The 27,354-nt window shown below is 34.9% G+C and overlaps 2 protein-coding genes across 2 annotated transcripts; one reads left to right on the top strand and one right to left on the bottom strand.

Annotated features, from left to right (window-relative positions):
- The first annotated feature begins 1,093 nt into the window (after positions 1–1,093).
- LOC128206031 (multiple epidermal growth factor-like domains protein 10) lies at positions 1,094–24,269 on the top strand. Its single transcript, XM_052908156.1, has 9 exons — positions 1,094–1,160; positions 18,596–18,662; positions 19,497–19,577; positions 21,093–21,221; positions 21,388–21,498; positions 21,985–22,122; positions 22,603–22,740; positions 23,113–23,250; positions 24,238–24,269. The coding sequence occupies exons 1-9, from the start codon at positions 1,158–1,160 to the stop codon at positions 24,267–24,269; spliced, it is 837 nt and encodes a 278-aa protein (XP_052764116.1). The 5' UTR covers positions 1,094–1,157.
- LOC128205343 (uncharacterized) lies at positions 24,003–27,270 on the bottom strand. The gene is made up of 3 exons (XM_052906908.1): positions 27,089–27,270; positions 26,281–26,400; positions 24,003–24,582 (listed from the first exon to the last, which is right to left on the bottom strand). The coding sequence occupies exons 1-3, from the start codon at positions 27,138–27,140 to the stop codon at positions 24,380–24,382; spliced, it is 375 nt and encodes a 124-aa protein (XP_052762868.1). The 5' UTR covers positions 27,141–27,270; the 3' UTR covers positions 24,003–24,379.
- Between the last annotated feature and the right edge of the window lie 84 nt (positions 27,271–27,354).

Below are 27,354 nucleotides of genomic sequence, written 5' to 3'. Positions count from 1 at the left end.
TAAGACAAGATATCAATTGCTTAAGCTAAGGGAGTCATGTTTTACAATCCATAAAACGTACGATCTTCACGTTGATTTAAGTTAAAATTGGTTAATTCATGTGTATTGCATAACAAAATATAACAACTTTAGAAAATATCTTACTAAATAAGAATGATACAAATCTGTGGATAGACAATCATATAAACTATAGAACATGTAAATAGATATATATATATATAAAACATATAAACTAAAACACATATGTGAAAAGACAAGAGTAGAACATAAATAATTAAATATGCATACAAAATCATATAAACTATAGAACGTATGTAAATAGATAAGATTGAAACATATATATGCATAAAAATAATGAAAACTATAGAACATATGTAAAAAGACAAGAGTTATACATACATATGCATACAGAATATATAAACTATAGAACATATGTGAATGGTTAAGAGTGAAACATATATATGCATAAAATAATATAAACTATAGAACATATGTGAATAGATAAGAGTGATACATATATATGCTAACAAAATCATATGAACTATAGAGCATATGTGAAAAGATAAGAGTGATGCATATATATGCATACAGATCATATAAACTGTAGAACATATAGGAATAGATAGGAGTGATGCATAAATATGCATACAGATCATATAAACTATAGAAAATATGTGAATAGATAACAGTGATACATATATATGCTAACAAAATCATAAAAACTATAAAACATATGTTGATAGATAGGAGTGATACATACATAGGCTAACAAAAATCATATAAACTATAGAACCTATGTGAATAGATATGAGTGATACATACGTAGCTCAGTGGATACGATGCTGGACTGCAATTTTGGCGACACGGGTTCGAACCCGGTCTCTGACATAAATTTTTGTTACATTTTGGTACTTTTTTACAATTATGATATCAAAGCGGAAACTATTAGATTAGATGATTGTCCAGAGATTTGTTACAGAAAAAAAACTTTTTTGGGTGCAAATCTGGTGTACAGTCCCTTTAATGATATGAAACGAAACACCCGTTGTAGCTGAAAACTTCCTTTTCGGGCTGCACCTCTTCATCTGTCACTTTGTCCTTGGTATTCGAGGAGATTGAATGCAAACTCGGTCTGGAATACTGAAGTGACTGTGAAAATGGTGAGTGCAGCATTTATTGTGTTTAAGATTATTTCTTCAAACAGTATTTAAGTTATGGTGTTTGGAATCATTTGAAAATATTTTATTCCGCGTTTTGAAACATATAGCTGTTTTTTTCTGTTTTGTGACATTCGGTGCCTCTCTTTAAATAATGTCTGTTAGGCATTATTCTTTGTGTCTCTTAAGAGATGATGTATGCAGCATGGCTGTTACACTGGCTAGTAGGTTTACAGTTAACACTTGTTTTTAGCCCATGATATATGCAGCATGGTTGTTGCACTGGCTAGAAGGTTTACAGGTAACACTTGTATTTAGCCCATGATATATGCAGTATGGTTGTTACACTGGCTAGAAGGTTTACAGGTAACACTTGTATTTAGCCCATGATATATGCAGTATGGTTGTTGCACTGGCTAGAAGGTTTACAGTTGACTTGCATTTAGCCAATGATATATGCAGCATGGTTGTTGCACTGGCTAGAAGGTTTACAGTTGACTTGCATTTAGCCCATGATATATGCAGCATGGTTTTTGTACTGGCTAGTAGGTTTACAGTTGACTTGCATTTAGCCAATGATATATGCAGCATGGTTGTTGCACTGGCTGGTAGTCTGACAGATAACACTTGTATTTAGTCCATGATGTATGCTGCATGGCTGTTGCACTGGCTAGAAGGTTTACAGGTAACACTTGCATTTAGTCCATGATATATGCAGCATGATCGTTGCACTGGCTAGAAGGTGTACAGGTAACACTGGTATTTAGTCCATGATATATGCATCATGGTTTTTGCACTGGCTATTAGGCTTACAGTTGACTTGTATTCAGCACATGATACATTCAGCAAGGTTGCTACACTTCAATGGTAACTTTTAATCGTTCAGTAACCGAGTCCAATTTCGGCTCACATAATTGGAGTGTATTAGGGCAGAGAAACCTTACGTATTTACGCCTGAGGGCGGCGAGAGTTGCCTATAATGGCAGCCGTTGAAGGCAAGCGATTAGCGATGAATTGCATAAAATCAAGCAAGAAGAGTTGGACGAGTCAGTTATTACCTAATAAAATCGTGCTGATGCCGAACGATCTACTGATTTTTTTTTCGCAGCAGCCATTCCGACGGCATAGATAATTAATTTTTTAACTACTTAGAGTTAATTATGTTTGTTAAGTATACAAAGTGTTTGAATGTTTGAATGAGTACAGTAGAGTTGATGGATGCAGAAAAATTCTTGCAGACTGCGCACGGTCATTGCCACGATACCCAAAATCTAAACTTGAAATTGATGTGTAACGAAGCCTTTGTTTTTGAAATGTTAAACAGTATAGAGTTGTAAGGCTTAAGAAGAACAACGAAACATTAATACATTTACATCTTCCAAATGATACTGATACATTGAAACATCCCCAATATTAAATCATAGTCTTGATTTTAGCCTTTAGATAGGATTGTCATGTCAAATAGAGTGCATTATAATGTAACGAGATTTGACATACTGTATTATGTATTTTAACACTTATGTTTTCTATTTCATTATATTCCATGCCAAACATAAATAATTTATTATTTACCTTAAGGATAATTAAATGAAATGAACACATGTGTAGGTGTGCTACAGACGGGATACTTTAATCAAAGATACACTCACATACAAAGCAAATGGTTCCAAAAAAAAAAACTTCCAGTAAATTATTACTACTGGCTTCACAGTTCTTATACATATTTCATAATGAAAAACACGCTGCTAAAAGCAGTCGTAAAGTGTCCGGAACCACTGCTGCACCCACTCTCAGACTCAACAATACTCGCATTGCCATGGTAACAGAAAAATACCAATCTGAAAATATAAATATATTTTAAACAAGGTTCAAAATAATGTTTAACATATATTATTATATGTATCTGAATACATTCATAGATAATGAAAATTTGAAAATTTTGCAATGTTTTCTCTATCCCGTCTGAGCGTCGAATAACCAATTCAGTTCAGTAAATGCACGAGGAAAACTCCTGATTTACGCACGAGTAACCAGACCTATACCTAATAGTACTTTAATAATCCTATACCGCAATAATAATAAATACATTTAGTTCATGCTTTTGTTGAAACCCACGCGCGGCAGTTCTGACCATATCTATCACGCTGATGCTTGGAGCCCTCTTAGCCAAGAATATATTTTAGGACCAGCTACCATCGACACTGAATACTATAGAAAAACGATCCTCTACAAATAAAATAGAATACACACTTGAATATAAATATACTAAATTAAAGGCTTATCAATTTAAAAAGTAGAGATACTCACAATTAATTTGAATTCACAATAGGCCATGATATAATTACACAATAAATGTTTTAAATATCGCTACAGTTATGATGTTATAAATTAAACATTTACGCACACTCCCCCGCCCCCCCCCCCCCCCAATTTCATGTATACACCTGGTATTACATTTCCTTAGAATTGCTCAAGTGTCAGACTATGTTCTCGGAAAAATTTACTGTATGCCATAAAATCATGCCTCCTAAATGTTTATCTTACTCCATCAATGTTTTTTTTCCTCATATTGTGGAAAGGGAGACCTATAATGTTGACATTTTATGATATGTTAACCATATATGTTATTTGTATATAAAATAACACATGCAAATACAAGGTATTTGTCTGATGTACTTGTGTTCTTATAGTTCAACTGTTGGAATTATTTGGCATTCATTTTTTTTTTAAAATACCTGTACAAGTCTAGTAGTCTGAAAAGAGCGAAAGTCCTGTTTTACGGCTAACACGAGGAAAACAACGTCACAAAACAACACAGACGAAATACACATACACCAAAATATCTTTATTAATAAAGTTTGGGTTAACGCCCTGATATGGTCAGCGAAAAAACGAATCACTTGAATAATAAGAATATACACCCCATCGAAGCCCATATCAACTTATAGATCTTAGGGAATACATAAAACAAAACATATAAACAGGTAAGCTAACTGCAAGTATTGAACGACTAGATACATTACCTGTAAGTGAATGAATTCAGCGGGAGCAACGGTGAATACAGGTCTAAGGTACGGCGCAGTCATTCAAGGACAGCTAGCCGACAATGATCGCCTAAGTAAATTTGGAGGACTGAGGCTATTTGTTCATACATTTCCATTATTGTACAAACCAGGAGGTCGAACAAAATATAAAACTACACTCTTGTAAACTTTCATTGAGATCAGCGTTTGTGACAGTTTTTTCAATATATGTTTTAGTTTCTCTTAAAACATAGCCATTATTGATTTAACCTGTTTTATCGGTACCAATCACCTTATAAATTGGTAGTTCAACAGCGGATTGAAACCTTACGTACTGATGACTGAGGGCAACAAGGCTTGCCTAAAATTGAAGCCCTGAAGGAAAACTACCACCGATGAGCAATTAAAAATGAACTGCATAAAATCAAGCAAAAAATCTCTGACAAGTCAGATTATACAGAATACGATCAGTTTAAGCTTTTTCGCAGCAGCCATTCCCGCACCAGTTATTGCAATATCTGCACGATGAACTTTCCGAGTTTACCAAGTAAATCGTCGGATCTCAAATAAGGCAAAGAAAGAAGAAAATTGAACTAGCAGATGTTTCTTTGTGCAATTCTTTATCAACGACGATAGAAGCAAAATATTACTGCGGTATTCAATTGTTGAGCAACACACATCGACAAAATAATCACAGATGATAATAGTCGGGGAGACATATAGGCAAAACCACGTGATGTTTTCGTTCCTACCGTCTGAAGTCCAGGAAATATAGATATAACAAGAATACAACTCAATTCCGATAAGTGCATTAAGCTTTTCGAAGAGTTAATGGCCCGACGTTTGTGTCAGAAATAAGAGATAAGTTAACAGCAATCATGCCACAATCCCCGGTCCCACGCCGCAAGATGACGGCACCAGGAAGGCCCCGAACAGGCTAAATCTGCTTCTACAGATGCACAGATTAAATTAAAACCTACTCTGAAAGTGTGAGAGCGGCGATGAAAGCAACACTATGTGAATTATAACAACAAGGATTCTAGCACATTAACAAAATTTATTCGGCAGAACGTAAAGATGAGAATAAAAGACAATAGCCAAACCCTGGTGGTGTTAGTAGTTTATACTCCGGGTCCCGGCGTGAGCACATTGAAGGTTCCCAGAGTGACAGTTCAACCACCGCACACCTATCCTGGGCAGAACCAGTACTGGGTGCCTTCACCTCTGCAAGGAACTGACAACTTCTGTACATGCCAGGGGCAGTGGTACAGTGCGAATGGTCGTAGAAAAGAATTTCATAACCAATCACAACAAGAGTGACCTGGTCCGCCCAGGAATCGAACCTGGGTTGTCCGATTCAGAGTCCAACGCTCTACCGATTGAGCTAACCGGGCGGACAATATAACCGGGCGGAGCCAAACCCTTCTGCCTAACAAGCATGTAACGGAATTCTCTGACAAACGCTCAACAGAACATATACAACATACGCGTGGTGTTTCAGCTGAGCAACAACCGGAGCAAATTTCGACCAACGCCTTACTTGAGCAACCACGACTAAAAACATAATACAACAATAAATAATAATGTTAATGCTGTGTAATACTCCTCGATAAATTAAAATGAAATAAATATATATTTACGGACAGTCTTTAAGTGTTTATATTGACATATTTCAAATGAGGGCAAACTTAAATTTAAGCATTCTTGTAAATTTTTGAAATAAGCAGAATTAATTCATTACATACTAATCCAAGAGAGCACCATGTTGTCAGAAACACGTTAAAGATTTAGCAGAATACTTATCTATCCACCGACCGAGTGTTCCACATTATTCATTTCGCACTTAATGTATGTGGGAACTTTCTAGGAGATACGTGGAAAAGATTCCATACACGTAAGATTGATATCTCGGTGCGTTATCGCCTTCTTGCAGTTTATCAAAATATTCCCTCTCCCAATAATAGCGGCATTATGGCTTAATATTGATAATCGCCTAAAATGACTTGTACCCTGCGTTTCTTATCGTTAAAATTTCCGACAGATAAGTGCGTGAATAAATATCAGTTATTCAAGCACAGTGCTTTCCCTTGACAAAAAATAACTACTGCCACTGACAAGAAAAGGTAATGCATTAGTTTCTAGATTATCCTTAATATTTCTTCATAAAAACATGTTATATATCTGGCTAACATTTCTCATAAAACATGTTATATATCTTGCTAACATTTCTCATAAAACATGTTATATACCGTTTGTTCAACTATACACGGACATTTAAACGGTTCCTTTACTGTATTGATTAAGAAAAGTTGAAAGAAATGTTTTATTAATAAGTATTCACGTTTCTTGCAATCTTAAAATTTACCAATATTCCCTTGTCCATTCAAAATTGTAAACATGAATCCCTATAGACGCGACTTTCGGGCCAAATGATACTTATTACAGGGAATGTAGGAGCATCATGTCATTAGATTAGCATATGTCCATCGAACTTTCTTAATGAAAATAATATTGATACAGCGCTTAAAACAGAGCACAAAATACTTACACGTTCATTAAAAGTTCTTTCTATCAAAACAAATTGTCTTTTTATTGTTAATGTGTATCAGTCAATTGACCTATTGAGCAGGGGTTTTGTAGGTAAGTAAGTATATAAGACTCTATATGAGAAGAAGTGACGATACAGGAAATGACAGAACCCTTACTGCATAACTAAAGTAAAGGGATATGAAACCCCAATACCCTAAAACAATTTTGCTAAATTTAAATGTCTGACAGGGTTTCGTGACTTCAGCATTTCTGCACAAAGAATATTTCCGACGCGGCACTCTTTTACATTCGTTCCTAACCGGTCGACGATAAATTGTGCCGATAAATTGACACAAAATAGTGTTATTGCATAACAAATACTTGAAAAAATATTATGTACTGACTTCGAACTATCTACCTATTTTGCTGAACGTTAAATAACACTCAATAGGCAAAGTGAGCTCCAAATGCAGTCAAAATATGTTATCGCATATTCATAGCCAGTTTTGAACACTTAAAGTAATTTCCTTTTAACCAGATTGCGGGACTGTTTTTACAAACATTTGAATTCGAAGGTCGATGCTGTACTATATGTCATTAGTCCGTTGTGTTTTCTTTCCGAAAAATACTTGGCCTCGTCGACTTGCAAAACGTTGGCTTTACCTCGAAAACATTGCTAGATATTCAGATGTATACAGGTTACCGTTGACAGTTATATAAACGTGAAGTTATGTTTATAATTATGGATTTAATTGTTGTGGATATGCAAGATATGTTTTCTTCACCATACCGCGCAGAAAGTATAATTATTTTGAAGGTATTACACACACGACAGTCAATTTGTTACCTGTGACAATTCCCACATGTCATGTCATTCAATAGCACACAAATAGTTACTTGTGTGATTGTTGAGGCAAATGTTGAATCAAAATTACTCAACACTTTTCTGAATATACATTTAAATGTTTTTGGAACGTATCAAGTTTTATTCTTTAATATTAAAGGGACTCTGTCACATTTTATAGTTTAGACTTCAAAACAAAACGTCTGAATTGTGAATAAAATGATTATTGCAATGATAAAACATCATCAAACGTTCAAATGAGATCTCTGTGGATAATGATTATTTGAAAGTATGACAGAAATAGCTATATCTTGCTATTTGAGGCGGTGATATATCAATTTCTGTTTAAATGCTGCTGTTTGATTTTTCTTTGTAAATCAATGAATAAAACTGAATTTGAAAAACAATTATAGTTGCTAAAAAATAAAATCTACGAGTAAATCTGTTTAATGCAAGTTGTTCATTGGAAATTCTCAGATATGATCTCATAATTTGTTTTCATCAGTACAATTTGCCTCGATGAAAGTTTGGCTTAGTATGAAACTAAGTCACATGGGATCAAACACTAGGTCGCTAGGTAACACCTTGGAACACTATAGAGGGTAAATTTTCCATCAGGCGAGACCCTACACATACATTATCCCTGCACGAAATAAATATGATATTTAAGTCTTATTGTATAAGAAAATTACCATATTTTCAAAACTTGAATTATATTACAAAACTCTCAAGTACTATACGACGCATATCTTAGATCAATTTTCATGTAAATACATTTAAGGTCACGCTCTGATGAAATTTTGGTGTCCGGCATACACCCGCTCAGTATGATTTGTGAAAAGAAAGGACTATACTGGTTCCATCACATTTGCTTCTTTTTGTGGCTTCTAGTGGTGAGCCTTTAGAAGAAAGTAGTCCTAACTGTAAACGCACATAAATGTAGCCTTAATATGGATATGCCGAGCTTTCGCACGGTTTAGAACCCGTACTAATAGTAAAAACCCGGAACTCAATAAAATGAAAGAACATTTTTGTCAAACTCTAACGACAGCAGTCAATCACAATAGGCTTTTAGAAAAAATATGACATCCGCGATGACGGTATCATTTAAATCGGATACTCCTATTCGGAAACAAATATCAGAACCTGGGTGCAAACCGGGAATTATTTATACTAGCAAGTATAATGTAGCCATTCCTTTTATATCTTGCGTCAGTTTGCATGCTTTTTCTTCGAAAAGTGCGAATTTATGTTAAGACACAGTTTCCAATTGTGATTATGCATGCCTAGGGCTTCTCGGAGATTGGACTTAAAATAACTATTTTCACATGATTTTGTTGATCAAAGTTACCCAAAGATATACTTCGTAAAAACCAAGCAGGTTTCAGATCATCGCATTCCACGAAAGGTCACTTGTTTACTCTAAACTTTTGACTATATCCGTTTCCATAAAGATAAGCTTACCTGAACTTAGGCGCTGCCTCTACGGGCTTGAAATATTATTGTCAGAAACGTTTAAGTTCGATTTACTTATAAAATCAAGTAAGAAATACCATGAGTGAAAGGGGAAACATTTGTTCTATGATAATGCAAGTCTTTCATTTTATTTGAAACTACTGAATCTAATTCAGTTGTCGATTCATTAAATAAATACACAAACATGTAGAATGATATTGTCTACACTATTATGTATGGTGCTAGAATTATGCTCCCTAAAAAGCGAATATATTGTCTTATTGTTAAACTTATGTGGAATAATGATTCCATCAGTAGATATAGATACACAACATAATTGAATGCACTAAATTCAGTTGTCCTACCCTTTTCAACTTTAATACTATACATCTGATTAAGTACACGAATGCAATAACTGTTTTAAACTGTTCTCCTGCATACTTAAATGGATTTGTATTCATTCAATTATAGTCAGAAAAGTGAATTACTCTCGTTTGTAATATTCTTCCGTGCAATCATTATTTGATTTGATTTATTGATTTTTATTTCTAACATAATCATAGCAATACTTATCGCTAACAATTGTAAAATTCACCTAGAAAATCATTCCATGTTTCATAGATTTACAATATCTTATGACAAAATTTCCGCCATATTTCTTCAAGCCCGCAATGTTCCAACTATGAATGTTTACATGCACAGAATCCCCCTAACTATCAGGCGTATTGCTATTAAAAGCATTGCCATGAGTCAATAGGCTTCGGCCACTTTCCTTGTCGATATTCGCCGAGATCAGGGTGTCCCCCGCAGCAGTCTCGTTCGGTAGACTGCTGGTGTCTAAGTTGTCGTTAGATTATACAATACTGAAATGGTTCTTTTAGTGTTATGCCAACACTGCCATTATAATGTAAACCTTAAGACACTTTCTTTTCAAGAGTATTTAGTGCAGACCAAAGGCAATAGGTTAAGGATATATATGTCATGTTAAAGAATATCGGCGCATAAATAAAAACTTACAACGGGCAGGTATACAGGGATTACAAGAGTTAATATAACATTAGTAAGATCTAAGATATGCATCACTTTATGATGTAGCGTACACTGTAGAATACTAAACTAACATCACGGTATGACAGGCTAGTTACAACTACAAAAAACAATAAAACAGAATAACAAGGATAAACACATGGACAAAAATGTCGGTTCTCTATCAGGATTGCGCATGTTAAAACACGGTTTCTTAAAGAGTAGTTAATTTAAATCACGGAAAACAAGGCGAAACCCACCTGCAACACCCGTGAAATACATTATCGACGGACGCCAGTATAAAAAGACGGGACCCGCGTTCACTTAGCAGCATGTGTGCGCGGGAACTGCTTTTGGGGTACCAAAGCTTAAAAGTAAACAAAAAGAAACCCGTTATGACCACAGATTTATTTAATTTAATTTTTGGAAAGATGGCATAAAACTTGCACGGCTGATGTTAAAGGCGGGAGACGAGGTGGTTGAAAACCTGTCGTTCCTATCAAGTCCAAGGCTCACCATTATAGACGCACCGTATTGTACACTTAAAACACCATCAGCAGATAGACCCTGGTAACAGCGGTACTAAACTATGGAGGCTATTCGTTGCTAAAAGTCCAGACGTGTAATTCCCACAATGTGCTTCTTAATCGTACTAAATATCTCTTACATTTGTCAATGTAGACGTGCTATTTGTTGTTTCTATTCGTCAGTTGTTCCGTATTGATTTGTCATTTGTCATTATAGTAGTCAAAATGTATATTTGTCAGATCGACCCTGTATAAACTCACTAAAACATAGATCGTATAACTTGCCTTTAACAATATGATGATGTAATTTAGAAAGCCGAATCATGCATATGTAAAACTGCAATCCTACAGTCGACATTCGCATTCGTAAAATGAACATTTGCAGTCCAACAAGTCCAGGTTTACAAAAGTCAATTGACAAGTTCAGAATTACAAGGATAGACGATTTCGCCTATACCTTATATGGTAAATGTCACCGAAAGAAACGAAGATGAATGGGCGGAGCTAACGAATCAGATTTTCTTTCGTTTATTTCCGTCGAATCAAGCAAGGGAGATAACATCTTCGCCTACCTCCTGTAAATTCCCGGTTGTAAGTCCGAGTACTCTCTCTTATTTCACAATAAAAAACTAAAATTAACTTCATCTTTTATTTAATTTTGACGATCAATGTTCCTAAATGGGTTTTAAATCACCATATTATTTAGTCAATTGCAGTTGGGTGTATCTGAGCTGGGCTCACGGACCCAGATTTATACTGCCACTGTCAGTTTTTTTTACTTATATACCCAAGCAGGCAAAAATTGTTCATTTATTTTATTTACAAGTGGACCATGGGCGGCTCGTTCAGTGTGTGTGGGGAGCTTTAGGGCCTGTGTCCTCCCCCCAGTTGGCCCGCAAGTAAACTTAAAGGTTATTTTTTTGTCAATATTTCTCAGAAAAAAGTACTTAATTACGCCATAATGCACCAATTCAGACTAAAAATATTTGATATATTCTAGGGGGAGTACCCCTTAACCACACTTTCCACATTTTAAACATATTAATGTCATGCCCACTCGAGGGATCATGTCCAAAAAATTGTGCCCTTAAGTAACGCCCCACTAACGCAAGTCCCTGTTCAAAACCTGCTCCAGCAAACCCACGAAACTTTTGATGGACATCATAATGATATCCACCTAGTTTTGTCTGATGTTATACATTTACTATCTTAATAAGCATGTATGGTGTAAACGTGTAATTTCAATACATCATTGAAACAAAATATCCATGTGGATGGAAGAACAGCCCTCCAACCCACTTGTGTCCCCCAGTTATGAATTACGGGATCTGCCACTTTGAACCATAACAATCAAGTGGGGGATTTCAAGAACATGAAAAAATAGATATCGTGAGTCTTAGATTAGAAAAACAAACGCGCGATTTTTCCCCTCCAAAAGGGCTAGGTCCGCTTCACCTCAATGTGAAAAAAGCCTTGACTGTTGAGTGTGGGTGGGGTATAAAAGCTAGCAGCAAGTAATAATTTGCAATAAATTGACTTCATCATTAAAATACTTTATTAATTACCTATAAAATAATATTCGTTACAGTATAATGTACGAGTTATATGAAGTTGTAATCTTAGTGTATTTTATCCATACAGTTCCAGCTACCAGGTAAGAAACCTCTGGGGCATCTTAGTGAATAATTTCCACTTAATGAAAATTTAGATTTTTTTCTTCGTAAATTCTAAATTATCTAATATTACTTGCAATCTTAAACATTGCAAAAAGGCAAGAAAGTGTCCTCTAATGGTTGAATTTAAAATAGTGTTTATAGTAATTTAAAGCTGCACTCTCACAGATTGACAGTTTTGACAACCTTTTTTTTGTCCCAGACTCGGCTGATTTTGGCAGCAATGCTTTCTATACAAATAATAAGATTACTCACAATAAAACAGATCTAAATTGTTTGGAAAACTGCCGACATTTTTCATTTTTCATTCTTCTTACTGTTGTATCACTTTTAGCCATAAAATATCAATTTGCGAACGTAAAACTGAAAACCTGTATCTGATCTTTTGTCAGCAGTCTTATACCACTGGTATCCAGACATTTACGCAAAAATTGCCTAATTCCAAAACAAAAAATAAAAATAGTTGTCAACACGGCCAATCTGTGAGGGTGCAGCTTTAAAAGAAAAATAAGACAATGGGACTTTTCATTTTTGAAGTATAATTTAATGCTTATGGCTTACATTTTGTTGTGTTTGAGTCAAGTATCATTTTGCATACATCTCATTTCATGTCATATGTGCGTATTAATTACTATTATATAGACAAAAACATGTTGTAATATCATATATTATTTTATTCGACATGAAATAATTTATAATCCATCCTGTTTCCAAATCATAGTCCATAGTGTCATAATATAGATGATTCGTAATGTCCATAATAGGGTTCGCAATGTCCATGGTCCAAAGTATCCATAATTGGTTTAAATAGAGCCGAGTGATAGCGGAAATTTCCGAAAGACGTAAGGAGGAGTTAAGACATGGTTAAGGCGGAGTTAAGACATGGTTAAGGCGGAGCTATCTATAAATAAAATTAAATTCATCTCATGTTAAACTGCGAATGAAAAGTTACCACCATACAATGTATTTTGTAGAACTACGAACTGAAATCTGTCTTCTACACACCGCAATGTAAAACCCGGCATGTGACTTTCACAGAATGACGTGTGTTTTAACATACACAACTTTATAAACACGACTGAATCGTCTGTTGAATAGAGGCAACGAGAATAAAACTCCAATCGGTACAATGAAAAATGAAAATGTGCAGTGTAAAATGTAAACATAAACCGATGAGTTGGCGGTTGTAAAATGTAAATTGGTAAATCATCAATGATACAAACCTAAAATACACACATACACGTCTGGACTTTTGGCAACGAATAGCCTCCATACTAAACTGCCTAGGCGTATTAATTATTTTACGTATTGACTAAATGTAAATCGCCACCGCGCCTTCCCGGAACAAACGTCCTGATCCTCGGGTTCACGTTGGGTTATATATTCATGCATCATGGAAAGCTGAACTTGGATTCGGTACGTCATGATCGACAACATGAAGCCGTGCAGAAGATGGGGCAAGGTATGGGCATAATGGCAATGGTTTCTGGTGGCTCGACTGAAATAAACATCACAGACGCGAGCAAACAAAACACATTTAATTAATAAGTTAATATGTTATGTTGAAATTAAGATGACCGGTCTATGGCTCGATTCAAGTATACTGAAAGATATTGACCACTATGGATAACATTAAGCTCTATACACACAAATGATAAACTGAAAACACACATATATACAGTTTATTATAATCATGTAAAGGGGTTGGACTGGGCAGGGATTTGAGAAAAAATGTACGGGCTACCTTCTCGAAAGTTGTAGAGGAAAAGGGAAGTAACAAGGTAAATGCTGACGTCATCGATATATTCTAGAGTGATAGACTGGTTATGGTAGTAAAGGCTTGTATGGTAAAAGGAACTGTGCGCCGCGATAACGCTGGTTACATTAAGCTGTAACCAGAATTACAGAAAAATAGGATGGTCTAGAACGAAAATGTGCTTATGACATGTTCCAATGCAACAAGCTTGTTATGGCATTTTGCAACGAAATCTCTAAATAGTTGAATGAATGGGGTCTCTGTGTTTTCCTTATTTATCTGTTAAGCGAGCATAGTTAAGTCTTTTAAATAATGGGTAATGGTACTAGTTACGTTTAGATGGCTGCCATGATTGAGACTATCTTAAGCGGTATAGTATCAAAATACCCAAGATTGCCATTAAAGAATTGGTAATGTTACAAGTCACGTTTAGATGGCTATCAGGATTGAAAGGATCGTACAAGATATAATCAAAATTACCAAAAGTACTCTAAACTACCCGGATATTTTACCTCAAGCGTATCTTCTCATCGCATGGTTATCAGGAATGCACGATGTCAAATGCGTATGACTATGAAGTCAAGGTGACAATATCTTGATATTGATATATTAAGTACAAATTAGTTTGTCCTCTGAAGGAACAATACGTACTGAAATGTAATCATAATTTAATCCGTTTAAACTGCAGAAACATGTCTATAGCAAACGACCTATATTGTCATAAATGAAATCACACGTGTTCAAGTTCAAGGACGCTAAACGGAAAGGTGTAAACACAAATAACAACTACGCGCAACAACAACCATAGTAGATTTTTTTTAAATAAAAGTGAGCAATGTAGTTGAATAAAATTTCGAAACGGTAAAAGACAAGTGTATAGCATAATGTCACGTAACAGAGTTACGTATAGAATGTGACGTAATACGTTATATTTAAGATATAATTAAGATTTAATTAAATGGATATGTGTCTACATACTGTATGTTTAGTAATGTAGGGCATATTTGATTGACATTTGAATATGAAAATGGTTGACAGCCGACCTGGTACAAATGTACAAAATGGTCATGTTAATTACAAAAACGTGTATTCCTTGGGTTGTAAAGCTGTCATATTCAGACCACAAATTAGTATAAGAGAAATGATTTTGGATGTAAAAAGACGGAGAGGGTTAGGCAAGGCGAGGAACGCGGCCTTGGGTCCTTAATGGACGGCAGTTAGGATGCGGGATTACCTTAAATGTCATGCTGTATTTAGAACTTATTATTATACTTAGAAAGAACGTGGAACAATAAAGATCTGACATTCGAACGGTTGTTGTTTAATAACTTAAAGACTTCCAACAGTTTAAGTGAACACTTAGAGAGTCTCTGTTGCTGTTACGTCACAATAAGCATTTAAAAGAGCATGTTAAAAAGTATGTTTTAGCACATAGTTTACTAGTACAAACTACCAAAATTGTACTAATTAAATCATTAAAATTTACTAAAAATTATCGTGATTAAAGATCACCAAGGAATCGACTAGTACGTAATGTACATGATTTTCATTTTTATCCATTGATCTACACACTAAATAAATATTGACAAATACATGTTGATACATATTCCAACCAAAAAGAGAAGTTTTTTAGGCCGAAAATAAACATAAGAAGTTCTATTTGCGTAGATTTTTTTTGCTGAAATGTTTCCGTATTTTCTGAGATAATATTTGATTTGACGTGAAGTATTGTGCCATTTTTGATGGTCGCGTCTTTCAAATACTACATAATTATAAACTATATGTTGCGGGTGTACAGCATGAATACTCGTTAACATTTCGAATCTAAACAAAAGAATGGAAGCGATAGTCTATGTAGAAGGGGCCAAAAATATTCGTTAATTTCTATCGAAACGCAAATTTGTATTTCATATTTGCATAATGTCATCGCACAAATGTCGGAAATCAGGTTTTCCTTGTTTCAGGGGACAAAACACGCCATTGTTTGCAATATAAATGCTGATGTAAAATTGTACCTAAACACATTTTGCAAGGCCACTGATAATCATCTAAAATTCACCTTATCCAGCTATACATAACAACTCGCACAGTTAAAGGAGCATAGATACTTTTATGGAACCATTATATATCGTATTCACAAAGAAACAGAATTGACAAAAATAACAAAATCAGACTAATGGAAGACTTGCTGAAAAAACTTAATTGATGTAAATAACGTCATCAGAGGAAGAAAACACATGCAAGAAAAACGACTCTCAACATTTGGTCTACGACCCGTTCATCCCCATAGTGTAGGTACAGACAACATTTGGTCTCCGAACGGTACTTTGTCCATAGCGTTAAACAACATATTCTATCATAGAATGTGCTTTTAAAAAGTGTAAAATTCATGTTTGATTTTTAATAACTTTTGATATAATGTGATGAATTGAGTTGAAATTGAGATTGAGATTCGACTTAAGTATTTTCGTGATATTGGGGCCTGGTATACGACCTGTTCGTCGTCCATAGTGAAGTCACTTATAAGATTTGGTCTATGACCCAATGCAAACAGCATTTAGTATACGGCACAACTATAAAAACTCAAATAAGATGCCATAAATGGTCGTCATGTCAACAAAGAAAGAAAAGTAAAAAAAGCATCCCCTCTATGTTACGATTGAACTTTTTTTATTTTTAAAAACACAAATTTTGCAAAGCACTGAAAATAAATATGTGCTATTAATGCTGTTAAAATGAATATCTACTGAAGCTGAAACCTTCCTCTTCGTTTTGCTCTATGAGCTGCATATATATATATGGTGGTGAAAACTGTCTTCATGTGCCACTTTGTTCCGGTTTTCCGAAGAAATAGGATGGAAACTTAGACGGTTGTACTGAACTCACTGTGAACATGGTGAGTGTAGCGTTTACTTTGTTCAACATTGTTTTTTAGTAAAGCATGTACGGAATGATTGTAAAATCATTGTTTTTTTGAGGTTTGTTTCAGCGATTCAGAAAATTTAACACATAACTAATGGCTGTGTTTATTGTATAGTGACGATATGTGTCGCTCGTTGAATGTATGTAGGGCATTGAACTTTATGCCTCTAAACCAAGATGTATGTATTATATTTGACCACTTCACATTTCCATGTAGTTTCCACTGTATTCTTATGACGGGAACACAAAAATAGTTTGTAAAATACATTTATCAGAAATTTAATATTATGTTGCGAAAATACAGTTTATATATCAACAGTGTTATCAGCTCTCAATCCTTTTAAATAGTATATTCAGGACCTATGTGTTAAATGATTTAAGTGAAAAATAGCTTTGTGAATTTGGTTAAAATGGTACGGATTCTGGATTTACTTATCCGTGTATACAAGTCTAAAGCAGCTGTAAAAAAATGTCCCGGTACATAGTAAAACCAGTGAAACCCAGATCATTATGGTAAAAATATTTTATATCCCAATCGCATGCTATTTTTATCATTCATTGAGTAATGCAAGTGTAATTCACTTTTGATGCAATCCTATGTTATGCTATTTCACATTCCGTTTCGACCGATGTATTTAATGTTTATACGTGAGTGTAATGCGCGAGAAACAAGCACGGCGGATTCAATTCTATTGAGTTGTTCAGAGGGTGAACCGTAATTAAGCCTAATTTTCCGGAGCTGCTCCAGCTCCTTTACAGGTTCCGTAACATAAACAGATAACCAACCACATTTTAAACTGATTTGAACAGGGTACTTGGAATATTGCAAAAATCTCATAGTTCTGGTTCAAGATGGTCGAATATGGTATATCTGGAGTGTTTTGTGTAAATTTTGATGCCACTTGGCTTATTGTTATCAAATAAATGCTAAAAATGAAAACCGGCCCCAATATACGAAAATACTTAAATCAAAACTTTATCTCAGTCTCAACTCATTTAACCATATAGCATCAAAATAATTAAAACTCATATATGGTTTACACCTTTAAAAGCGCATTATATCAAAGAATATGTTGATAAACGCCTTTGGTCAAGATTGCAAGGAAAAAATATTCTATAGCCAAAAAAGTAAAAAATTCACTGTTTTAAAACAAGTATTCCATTACTTTGTTTGCTCTGAATATTTTTTGTTTTAAATACTGACTAAAAATATATTTTTCAGCACATACTAAGGGAAAATAAGATTACAAAAGTATAAAAAGCATGCAAAATTTTGAATCATACTTTGCTTTTATATGGTATATTGAGATTGAGATCTATGTTCACTATACTTAAATAGTCGTGTTGACACGGGAAGGAACTCCAGACCTCAATTTCTCAAAACTTAAGTCCCTTATAACAGGATTAAGCTAAACTCACTATTTTTGGTTTTCAATAATTTGGATATTATTTACTTCTTTAAGAGTTTTTATACTTTAGATAGGAATAATCTATATGTTAGTTAAATTAAACCATTTTTCATTTATCAAAACTCCATTCAAGTATGTATTTTGAGTAATTGAAATAAGCTACTGAAGCCTGTTAAGCTTAAGAAGTTTCGAGAAATTTGGGCCTGACTACTTGTGGTTATTTAAGGATTACGTTATGTTGTACCATGTTTGCTTACTAAGACACATGTTTCAGGAGTCCACGTACTGGCTACTTGCGGTTGCGGTGGTGATGTCGATGTCCTACGTTTCTGTTGAAGGCAGTAAGTTTATTAATGATTAGTGACATGGAATGAGCCACAGAAATGAGTCATTAGGATAAATATGTGGTGACTTGATTTTACTAGATATTTTGTATCAGAAGTATACAATAGTAACTATTTAAAGTATACACAATATTCAACTCAAGAAATCTTACAAGATATAAAATATACGTTTCAGTCCGATCACATGGACCTTTTTGCAGTAACAAACATTGCCCACAGGGGTTGATGTCTTAACCCACAATTTATCTTCCTGCAATCTACTTCCCAATCGTCTAGCCTGATCATGTAGAAATAAATCTTCAGCTCTGTTCAGCTATGTACATTGAATAAAACACTATTTGTTTTAATGTTCCTTGTGTCAAATGTTGATTGCAGATAAAAAAATGAAAATAATACTGTACGATGTACGACGTTAATTACAATAGAGAAACGCAATGGTAAAAACACTAGTTTTACCAAACTGATGTAAATGTGAGTAATGGTCCAAATCTGTTGTTTGAACGTCTACTTAAAAGTCACAGACATTATTCATGTCTTAGCTTGAGAACGGTACAAACATTCATTATGTGCCGCATTATCCGAAACTACATAGTAATAATAAGTACGCGGTATTTACAAATTCGTTATATATTATTGCAACGCGCGATTCTTTAGCAAACGAAGGATTATTCGGTAAGGATGGCGGGTGCTTACAACCTCAATAATGTACATTTTATCTAAAAATAAAGTAAACATGAACTAGAATAGATATAGATTGTTATGCTTTCGAAGTTAAACTTCGCGTATCTAGAACTGCAAACACATAGTTTTTTTTTTCTTTTAAAATTTCAGCTCCGGGTTCTAACTGTACAGGCAATGCAAAAAGTTGCGCTGACAATGAGACATGTTCTGACCCAACATGTGTAACTAGAGGTATAAATCAAATGTATCTATTTATTTATTTGTTATTTTTAGTTTATTTATTTATTTAGTTAGTAAGTTAGTTAGTTAGTTAGTTAGTTAGTTAGTTAGTTAGTTAGTTAGTTAGTTAGTTAGTTAGTTAGTTAGTTAGTTAGTTAGTTAGTTAGTTAGTTAGTTAGTTAGTTAGTTAGTTAGTTAGTTAGTTAGTTAGTTAGTTAGTTAGTTAGTCGTATGGTTCGCTCAATAATTCTCACTAAGGCGTCCCGAGTTTGATTCACGGTCTTGGGATATATACCCTGGTACAGGTATGGCGTCATCATTGCGTCATATGTACTTCCGTTGTGTGGAAAATTCTCATTAAAAAAATGTTTTTATGACTGATAGACATGTTTTCACATGCTCAATACACTGTAAATAAAAATATCATTATTCCTGAAACTTTTATACATTGAGAATCTGTTATTGCTTGATTTTATTGCTGTCACTGGCATGTCTGCGGCATGAGCGCATATCTTTGGAACAATAAAACATACTTATTTTTTGTACTCAGTATGTTTCGTTAAATATGCTTTAAAACATTGTAATCATAGAAACTGCATTTGAAAAATAAAAACTACTGCTGCTTTGTAAAAAAACATTCGAAAAGCACAAATAATAAATATATCGCGATATAAATTTCCTTCCATGCTTCTTTGTGTGATAACATGTTGTCAAAGCGGCACGCTGATGCTTCTTTGTGTGATAACATGTTGTCAAAGCGGCACGCTGATAGTTCTTAGGTTATGTTACATTGAGAGTTTTACAAAAGACCAGTATTCGGGGCTCCCCAAATCGTTTTTAAATTCGCTAAAATACATTTGATTCTTCTTAAATTGAACGTGCTGTATTTACTTTATACAAACATTTCTCCCACCTCAGATAAGTAGATCCACTAATTTAACCATGCTAGAAATTCTTATCTTGCCCACGGGCGAAGATAAAATGCCCGTATGGAACTTCTTTTAATGGTCACCACATTGTAATTACCTCCCTTGTTGAAGACTGTCGTCTGTAGCGCATCATGGAAACCTTGTCTGGTGGCAATATTTAGAACGCTAGTTAATTATTTCTCGCTTCAAATGTCACCATAGAACAGTTTTCACGCACCTTTCAAGAAATAATGCTTCGCTCTTCTTAGAACTATTTAAAGACCGATCAGACCATTTACATACTCCGAATCACTGCGCGAATATCCATGACAACCACGAACTATTGCATATCCGTACGCAATTATTTTCACTAAGCACAAAAGAGTTCCGGTAAAAAATACATTTTTACTTTATTTTGTTTAACTGAGGTGGGAGAAAAAGCATCTACCATAGCCGTTCGTGTAAGATAGGTTCATCCCGACCTTACGCTCGTGTCGGAATGAACCTATCTTACACTCTCGACCTTGGAAGATACTTATAATCTTTATCTCTCTTATAATCATATATTATTTGTTCACATGTCATATTATCGTAGCTTAATGATTTATCTTTTATTCAGAATACAACGATGGTTGCCTATTTCCCGTTAAGTGTCTTTTTGGGCTACTTGCTTCGGACACCTGTGGACATTCCATGAAATGTGTCTGCGTGGCCACATTCTCCGTGTATGTGAAAATTTCCAGCAATGGTCAGTGGTCTCTATAATATGCATGCATTCTTTCATTGATTCACTAATTCATTTATTTATCATGTATTTTTATGCAGTTATGTCATATTAACAAAGCGCTACTTTTCTAAATAAGTAATTAATACAAATAGAGGTTCTTATATGTCATCATGTCCTTCTTATTTAGGATCCTGTACATGGGGGAATTTGGGAGACAAGGGCGTCTGTGACAACACTACAGGCAAATGTGCCTGCACTACAGGTTACTCGTGGGAGGCGGAGAAATGCAAAGCCAATGGTCAGTGATTTCGAAGCTATGTCAGTATTCAGTTGATTGTTATAATTTACTTGTCTTTTCTGTACATAATTAGACGTTTATAATTGTTTTTTTTATTTATGTTCAAAAGTATTTGTATGCATTAAATGTGTCATGAAGACCATTTTACCCCTTACGTTTAGATTTCTCTTTATCTTAAATACTTAGTATATCTGTACAAAGCCTATTGTCTGATCTCGTCTTCATTTATCAACTGTGCCACTGGTTACGAACAGTCTTGAATCTGAGTTCAGACTCAAGTGGAATTCCTCATTTCACTGTAACTTTCTTTCTAGTTGCATTTAAATTGTACAATTATTCACATAAATTCTTGTTAATCAAATGGAAAAAAAAATCTTTGTAATTTAAATATAGTGTTTTTCTGAGTATGAGTCTAGACTTGGACTTGAGTCTGTTTGCAATCATGGTCTTTGATCTTATCTTAATGTTTGTTTTAATATTTTTCAGGATACGGCCATGCTTGCACTGCCAACGAGGACTGTAAATCGGGGAATTTAGGAGACAAGGGCGTCTGTGACACCACCACTAGGAAATGTGCCTGCATAACAGGTTACTCGTGGGAGGCGGAGAAATGCGCAGCCAATGGTCAGTGGTTTCGAAACAATGTCAATATTTATTTGATTGTTTTAATTATCTTGTCTTTTCTGTAAATGGTTAGACGTTAACAATTGTTTTTATTTAAGTTTAAATGTATGCGTACATATTAAATGTGTCATGAAGAACCTTTTTTACCCCTTACATTTTGATGTATCATTATCTTAAATCTTTCCTCCTTATTAGCATATCTTTACACAGCCTATTGTGTAATCTCATCTTCATATATCACCTTGCCTTATCTTAATATTTTATGTTATATTTCAGGACACGACCATGCTCCTAATATTTGTTTACTTTCAGTTTTAAATGTATTCGTGAGCATTAAATGTGTCATGAAAACGTTATTTTACCCCTTCCGTCTTTATTTCCCTAGACCGTATATCTTTACATCTTCATACAGTAAACTGTCTTATCCCATCTTCATATATCACACTGTCTTATCATAATAGTTTACCTATTTTTATTCAGGATACAACCATACTTGCAGCAATGAGAATGACTGTCAGTCAGGGAATTTAGGAGACAAGGGTGTCTGTGACAACACCACTAAGATGTGTGACTGCAATGACAGCTACTCCTGGAAAGGGGACAACTGCACAGCCAATGGTCAGTGGTTGCTTAGATACGTAAGAATTTGTTTGTGACATTTTACTTGTCTCGGATATTCCTGGAAAGCGGTTGTCTTTTCGGCGCATCCCTGAAAGCGTAAATGTGCAAACCCAGTAGTCAGTGGTATCTAAGCTTTGTCAGTGTCTGCATGATTGTTATACTATATATGATTATTTCAATACATGATTGGACGTGTACATCTTTTTCTACAGGTTTGCGAGTTAGCATTCCATATGTAATGAAGACCCTAATTTATTACCCCTTACGTCTTAATTTTTCTTTACCTTCCATCTCTTCTTTAGATCACCATTCCTTCAGCAGTATACATACTTATCACATTTTATATGCCATTTTATCGTTTTTACTCAGGGTACAACGATGCTTGCAATACCACTCCGGACTGTCAACTAGGGAGTTTAGGAGAGAATGGCACCTGTAACATCGCCACCAAGATGTGTCACTGCAAGGACGGCTTCTTCTGGGAAGTGGATATGTGCAAAGCTAATGGTAAGTGGTTGCTTATCTTTATCAGCATTTCCCTGACTGTTATACTAAACACGTCTTCACGGCTACTCATTTTAAGCGGAAATGTGCAACGCCAATGGTCAGTGATTTTAGAGCTATGTCAGCATTTGTTTGTTATACTGTGCTTTAATTTAAGACAACTTAGAAATAATGAGACAAGGGCGCCTGTGCAACAGGCCGCTAACCTGGACATTTTGGGACTTCTATTGGTCAGTAATTCCTTACCCGCTGTGTTTGTGTTATTCCTGTCCTATGAATAATGTGCATGACTCATGCATGGTTGGATAAGCAACCTTAATCACACTTCACATTAAAATTTGTGAATGACATCATATATATATATATATATATATATATATATATATATATATATATATATATATCACACGTCTTTCTCTACAAAATCCAGTATTATGGTGTGTGTTTTCCACTTTAACAATATATAATGAAGTTCAACGTGTTAAGACTTCCCAACGATTTAGCTAAATTAACAATCGGTACCAGGAGCTCATCTTCTCTCTCTCTCTCTCTCTCTCTCTCTCTCTCTCTCTCTCTCTCTCTCTCTCTCTCTCTCACACGTCTTTCTCTACAAAATCCAGTATTATGGTGTGTTTTTTCCACTTTAACAATGCAATATACATTATATATTATTCTTTATGTTTTTTCTTATAAACACTTTTTCTTGGTATGGAATGTGACGTTTCGGGAGAGGGTCGTAACTGATGTTTGCAAAACTCGTTGCCCAATCTCTTTGCATTTTAGATTTTATAAAGTCGGTTTAAATGTTGTGTCGAACTTTGCATTGGTATTCTCATTGTCAAATCTCATGCAATAAAATATTATCAAATTAAATCTTACCGGATATAGCAATTATACATATACATTAAATGTCATATTATCAATTGAGTTTCATTTCCAAATTCAAACTTCAGTACAGTGTTTTTGAGAATATTCTGCCTTGTATTACAGGTAATGGAATTTATTTCATATATAAAGTTTAGAAGCGATAACAAAATACGTTGTACAATACATGTGCAAATTTCTATATGATACAAATGTGGTACAATTGGTTAAGGAATTATAATCAAATGGTTTTTATTGTCAATGCTGATCACATAGTCCCAAGAGTCAGTTTCAGGACAAAGGGAAGGAACAGTCCGAAGCTGACCAATGTCCATTTGGCCGCATGTTTTCCCGCCACATTGCAATGGTCCCTGGTACAGTAGCATAACATGCCGGCCCCGATGTCATCTGTGCACCCTTCGGCGTAGGAAGAGCGGGAACACGCGCGGATGATCGTGTGTTTGCCATATGCTGAAACGATTAAATATATAAAATGGGTTTTTTTTCTTAAAATTAAAGATTTCATAATTACAACAAATTGAACAAAACAATTAAGGATTATGACAACAATGCATATGTATAGCAAATATTAAATAATTTTACTTTAAAAGTTTAAAACTCCATACTGAGAATATATGTAATGAAAAGAAGGAAGTCAAAGTGACTTAATTCGAGTTTGTCAAATAGCATCCAAAAATGTTGGTTGCTGATTTATGCCATTTCGTATATGGCGGGACGGACATTTCTCACACCCGAGAAAAGTAAATCCAATTTTTTACCATGCTGGAAATCTTTTTCTCCCACCTCAGATAAGTAGATCCATTAATTTAACCATGCTAGAAATTCTTATCTTGCCCACGGGCGAAGATAAAATGCCCGTATGGAACTTCTTTTTATGGTCACCACATTGTAATTACCTCCCTTGTTGAATACTGTCGTCTGTAGCGCATCATGGAAACCTTGTCTTGTGGCAATATTTAGAACGCTAGTTAATTATTTCTCGCTTCAGATGTCACTAGAAAACAGTTTTCAACGCACCTTTCAAGAAATAATGCTTTACTCTTCTTAGAACTATTTATAGACCGATCAGACCATTTACATACTCTGAATCACTGCGCGAATATCCATGACAACCACGAATTACCGCATATCCGTACGCAATTATTTTTACTAAGCACAAAAGAGTTCCAGCGAAAAAAACATTTTTACTTTATTTTGTTTAACTGAGGTGGGAGAAAAAGCATCTACCATAGCCGCTCGTGGAAGATAGGTTCATCCCGACCCTCGCGCAGGGTGTCTTGCGGAAACTCGGTAAACCTCGTTTCCGCAAAACACCCAACGCTCGGGTCGGAATAAACCTATCTTACACTCTCGGCCGTGGAAGATACTTATAATCTTACCCACGGGCAAAAAGGGCCTGGTATGTAAAAAATAATTAAATGTATTTTTACTATATATTGTTCAAATGAAGTGGGAGAAAAAGAATCAACCATAGCCGCTTGTGTAAGATAGGTTAAACCCAATCCTCGCGCAGGTTGTTCTGCGGAAACTCGTTAACGCAAAACACCCTACACTTGGGTTTGTGGATGAAGTATTGTGCTTTTCACAATTTGACAACTTTATGCATTTAACATTTCAAATCAGCAAGACAAGTTAAAACAATTATTCAAATACTATAAGAGTGATCACATATTTGATAAGAGTTTAATCCTTATATGGTGTGAAATCATACCGTGACTTTTGAAATATATCACTGCGCTGACGTGTTTTACGTGCCACTCGGTCTGAATATCTAGATATTGCTTGCGATGCACACACTTTTATGATCTGCTTAATGCATGTCAATGCGACATATTGAGTATGAGCTGTTTACTGTTTCAGAATTTTAGAACGATACTCAGTTCAAATCACCGGCATCCCTTCGACCTGAGATTATCTCCGGTAAGGTATTAATTGCCATAAATGAGTTGCCATAGAAATACGTGTTCTTGCAAGACATGAGTACTACATACAAATTTCTAAAATGAAATGCTGCACCATTGGCTGTCATTGCATAACAATACTGGATTTTGTTAGAAGAAACGGGATCAAACATGATTTTAAAATAATCAATGTTTTATCGACTTTCATGCGCATTTTGTTACGATAACCTTAAAATAAGATACTTACTTCCCCAGGATTTAGATTTCGTGCAAGCCACGCAGCCAGATTCGCTCCTCACACCAGGAGACTCGAACTCGTCGTTACATCCCAAACACGTGTAGCAGGTCACCGAGTGCACCACTCCCCCTTATATATAACATACGGCGTTTTAATTAAGATTATCTATGAAGGATGCAACATTTAGAAAAAAAACGATTAAAACATATTCATCTAAATTAATGTACATCAGCCCAAATACGTCGTTTCGCTAGCTCTTACAACAGCGTATGTGTACCTCATGATAAATTACGTCATATATGCTACATCGGGGTGGGGGGGGGGGGGGGCAACATTTTGCTTAAAACAAAGATATCTTTTCTTCTACTACACCATTTTAAATGAAACAAAGGGCTGTCTATGCCGATTAAAGTGCAGCGCCTTCGTTTTATTTCCGGAGTTTGATAAGTTGATTAGTTTCATTAAACACTTCGACATATTTCCAAAATTATGTTTTGACAGTACTCCGTCAGACGGCCGTATTGTGAAAAGGTTGTTCGAGGTGTTATAAGAAACTGAACTCTCAATCAAACTCTGGTAAAAGACCGAAAGCGGCGTAGTCTGCGCTTTTTTCGATTTGAAATGGTGAGAATAGTGAAGTTATCTTTGTTTAAAGTATTCATTCGAAGCAAAATGTTGCCTTCCGACGTAGCATTTATTTTGAGTTCGTAAGCTAGATAAAACTCGATAATCATGCAATGCTAATAATGATTGTTTAAAACTTCATCCTTGTATTTGAGAGCTTAAATATAAGAAACTATAAAAATTCATTACTTACATTGAGAAACGAAAATGGCAGTAATCAAAACAAAGTAAAACAGCTTTTCCATTTCACCAGCTATTCCAGTCTACATCTATGCGCCAATAAAATGTTGATCGTAATTATTTATTTCTAAATTGGAGATTATGTCTGATATCTCTCTTCATTGAATATGCAAGACGGAACAAGATTAAGAATTTACCAATGTTTTTTTTTTCGCAGAAGTACGCACCCTTTAAGTTCAAATATTGACAAGTATCCACATTGGGGCATTTATATCATAT

This window comes from Mya arenaria, chromosome 10, assembly GCF_026914265.1.
Source record: "Mya arenaria isolate MELC-2E11 chromosome 10, ASM2691426v1".
Classification (NCBI taxonomy): domain Eukaryota; kingdom Metazoa; phylum Mollusca; class Bivalvia; order Myida; family Myidae; genus Mya; species Mya arenaria.
Note: the sequence above shows the minus strand (reverse complement) of the source record. Positions and strands in the feature narration are given on the sequence as shown.

What these genes read in the sequence shown, in the direction of transcription:
- LOC128206031 (XM_052908156.1), top strand. An exon ending in CCCAACATGTGTAACTAGAG is followed by an intron (nt 19,578 to 21,092) that starts GTATAAATCAAA and finishes TCTTTTATTCAG; the next exon opens with AATACAACGATGGTTGCCTA. An exon ending in TGTGAAAATTTCCAGCAATG is followed by an intron (nt 21,222 to 21,387) that starts GTCAGTGGTCTC and finishes CTTCTTATTTAG; the next exon opens with GATCCTGTACATGGGGGAAT.
- LOC128205343 (XM_052906908.1), bottom strand. Translation starts at nt 27,140, where the DNA reads ATGGAAAAGCTGTTTTACTTTGTTTTGATTACTGCCATTTTCGTTTCT. An exon ending in TGCCATTTTCGTTTCTCAAT is followed by an intron (nt 26,401 to 27,088) that starts GTAAGTAATGAA and finishes GTTATATATAAG; the next exon opens with GGGGAGTGGTGCACTCGGTG. An exon ending in GAAATCTAAATCCTGGGGAA is followed by an intron (nt 24,583 to 26,280) that starts GTAAGTATCTTA and finishes TAATCGTTTCAG; the next exon opens with CATATGGCAAACACACGATC.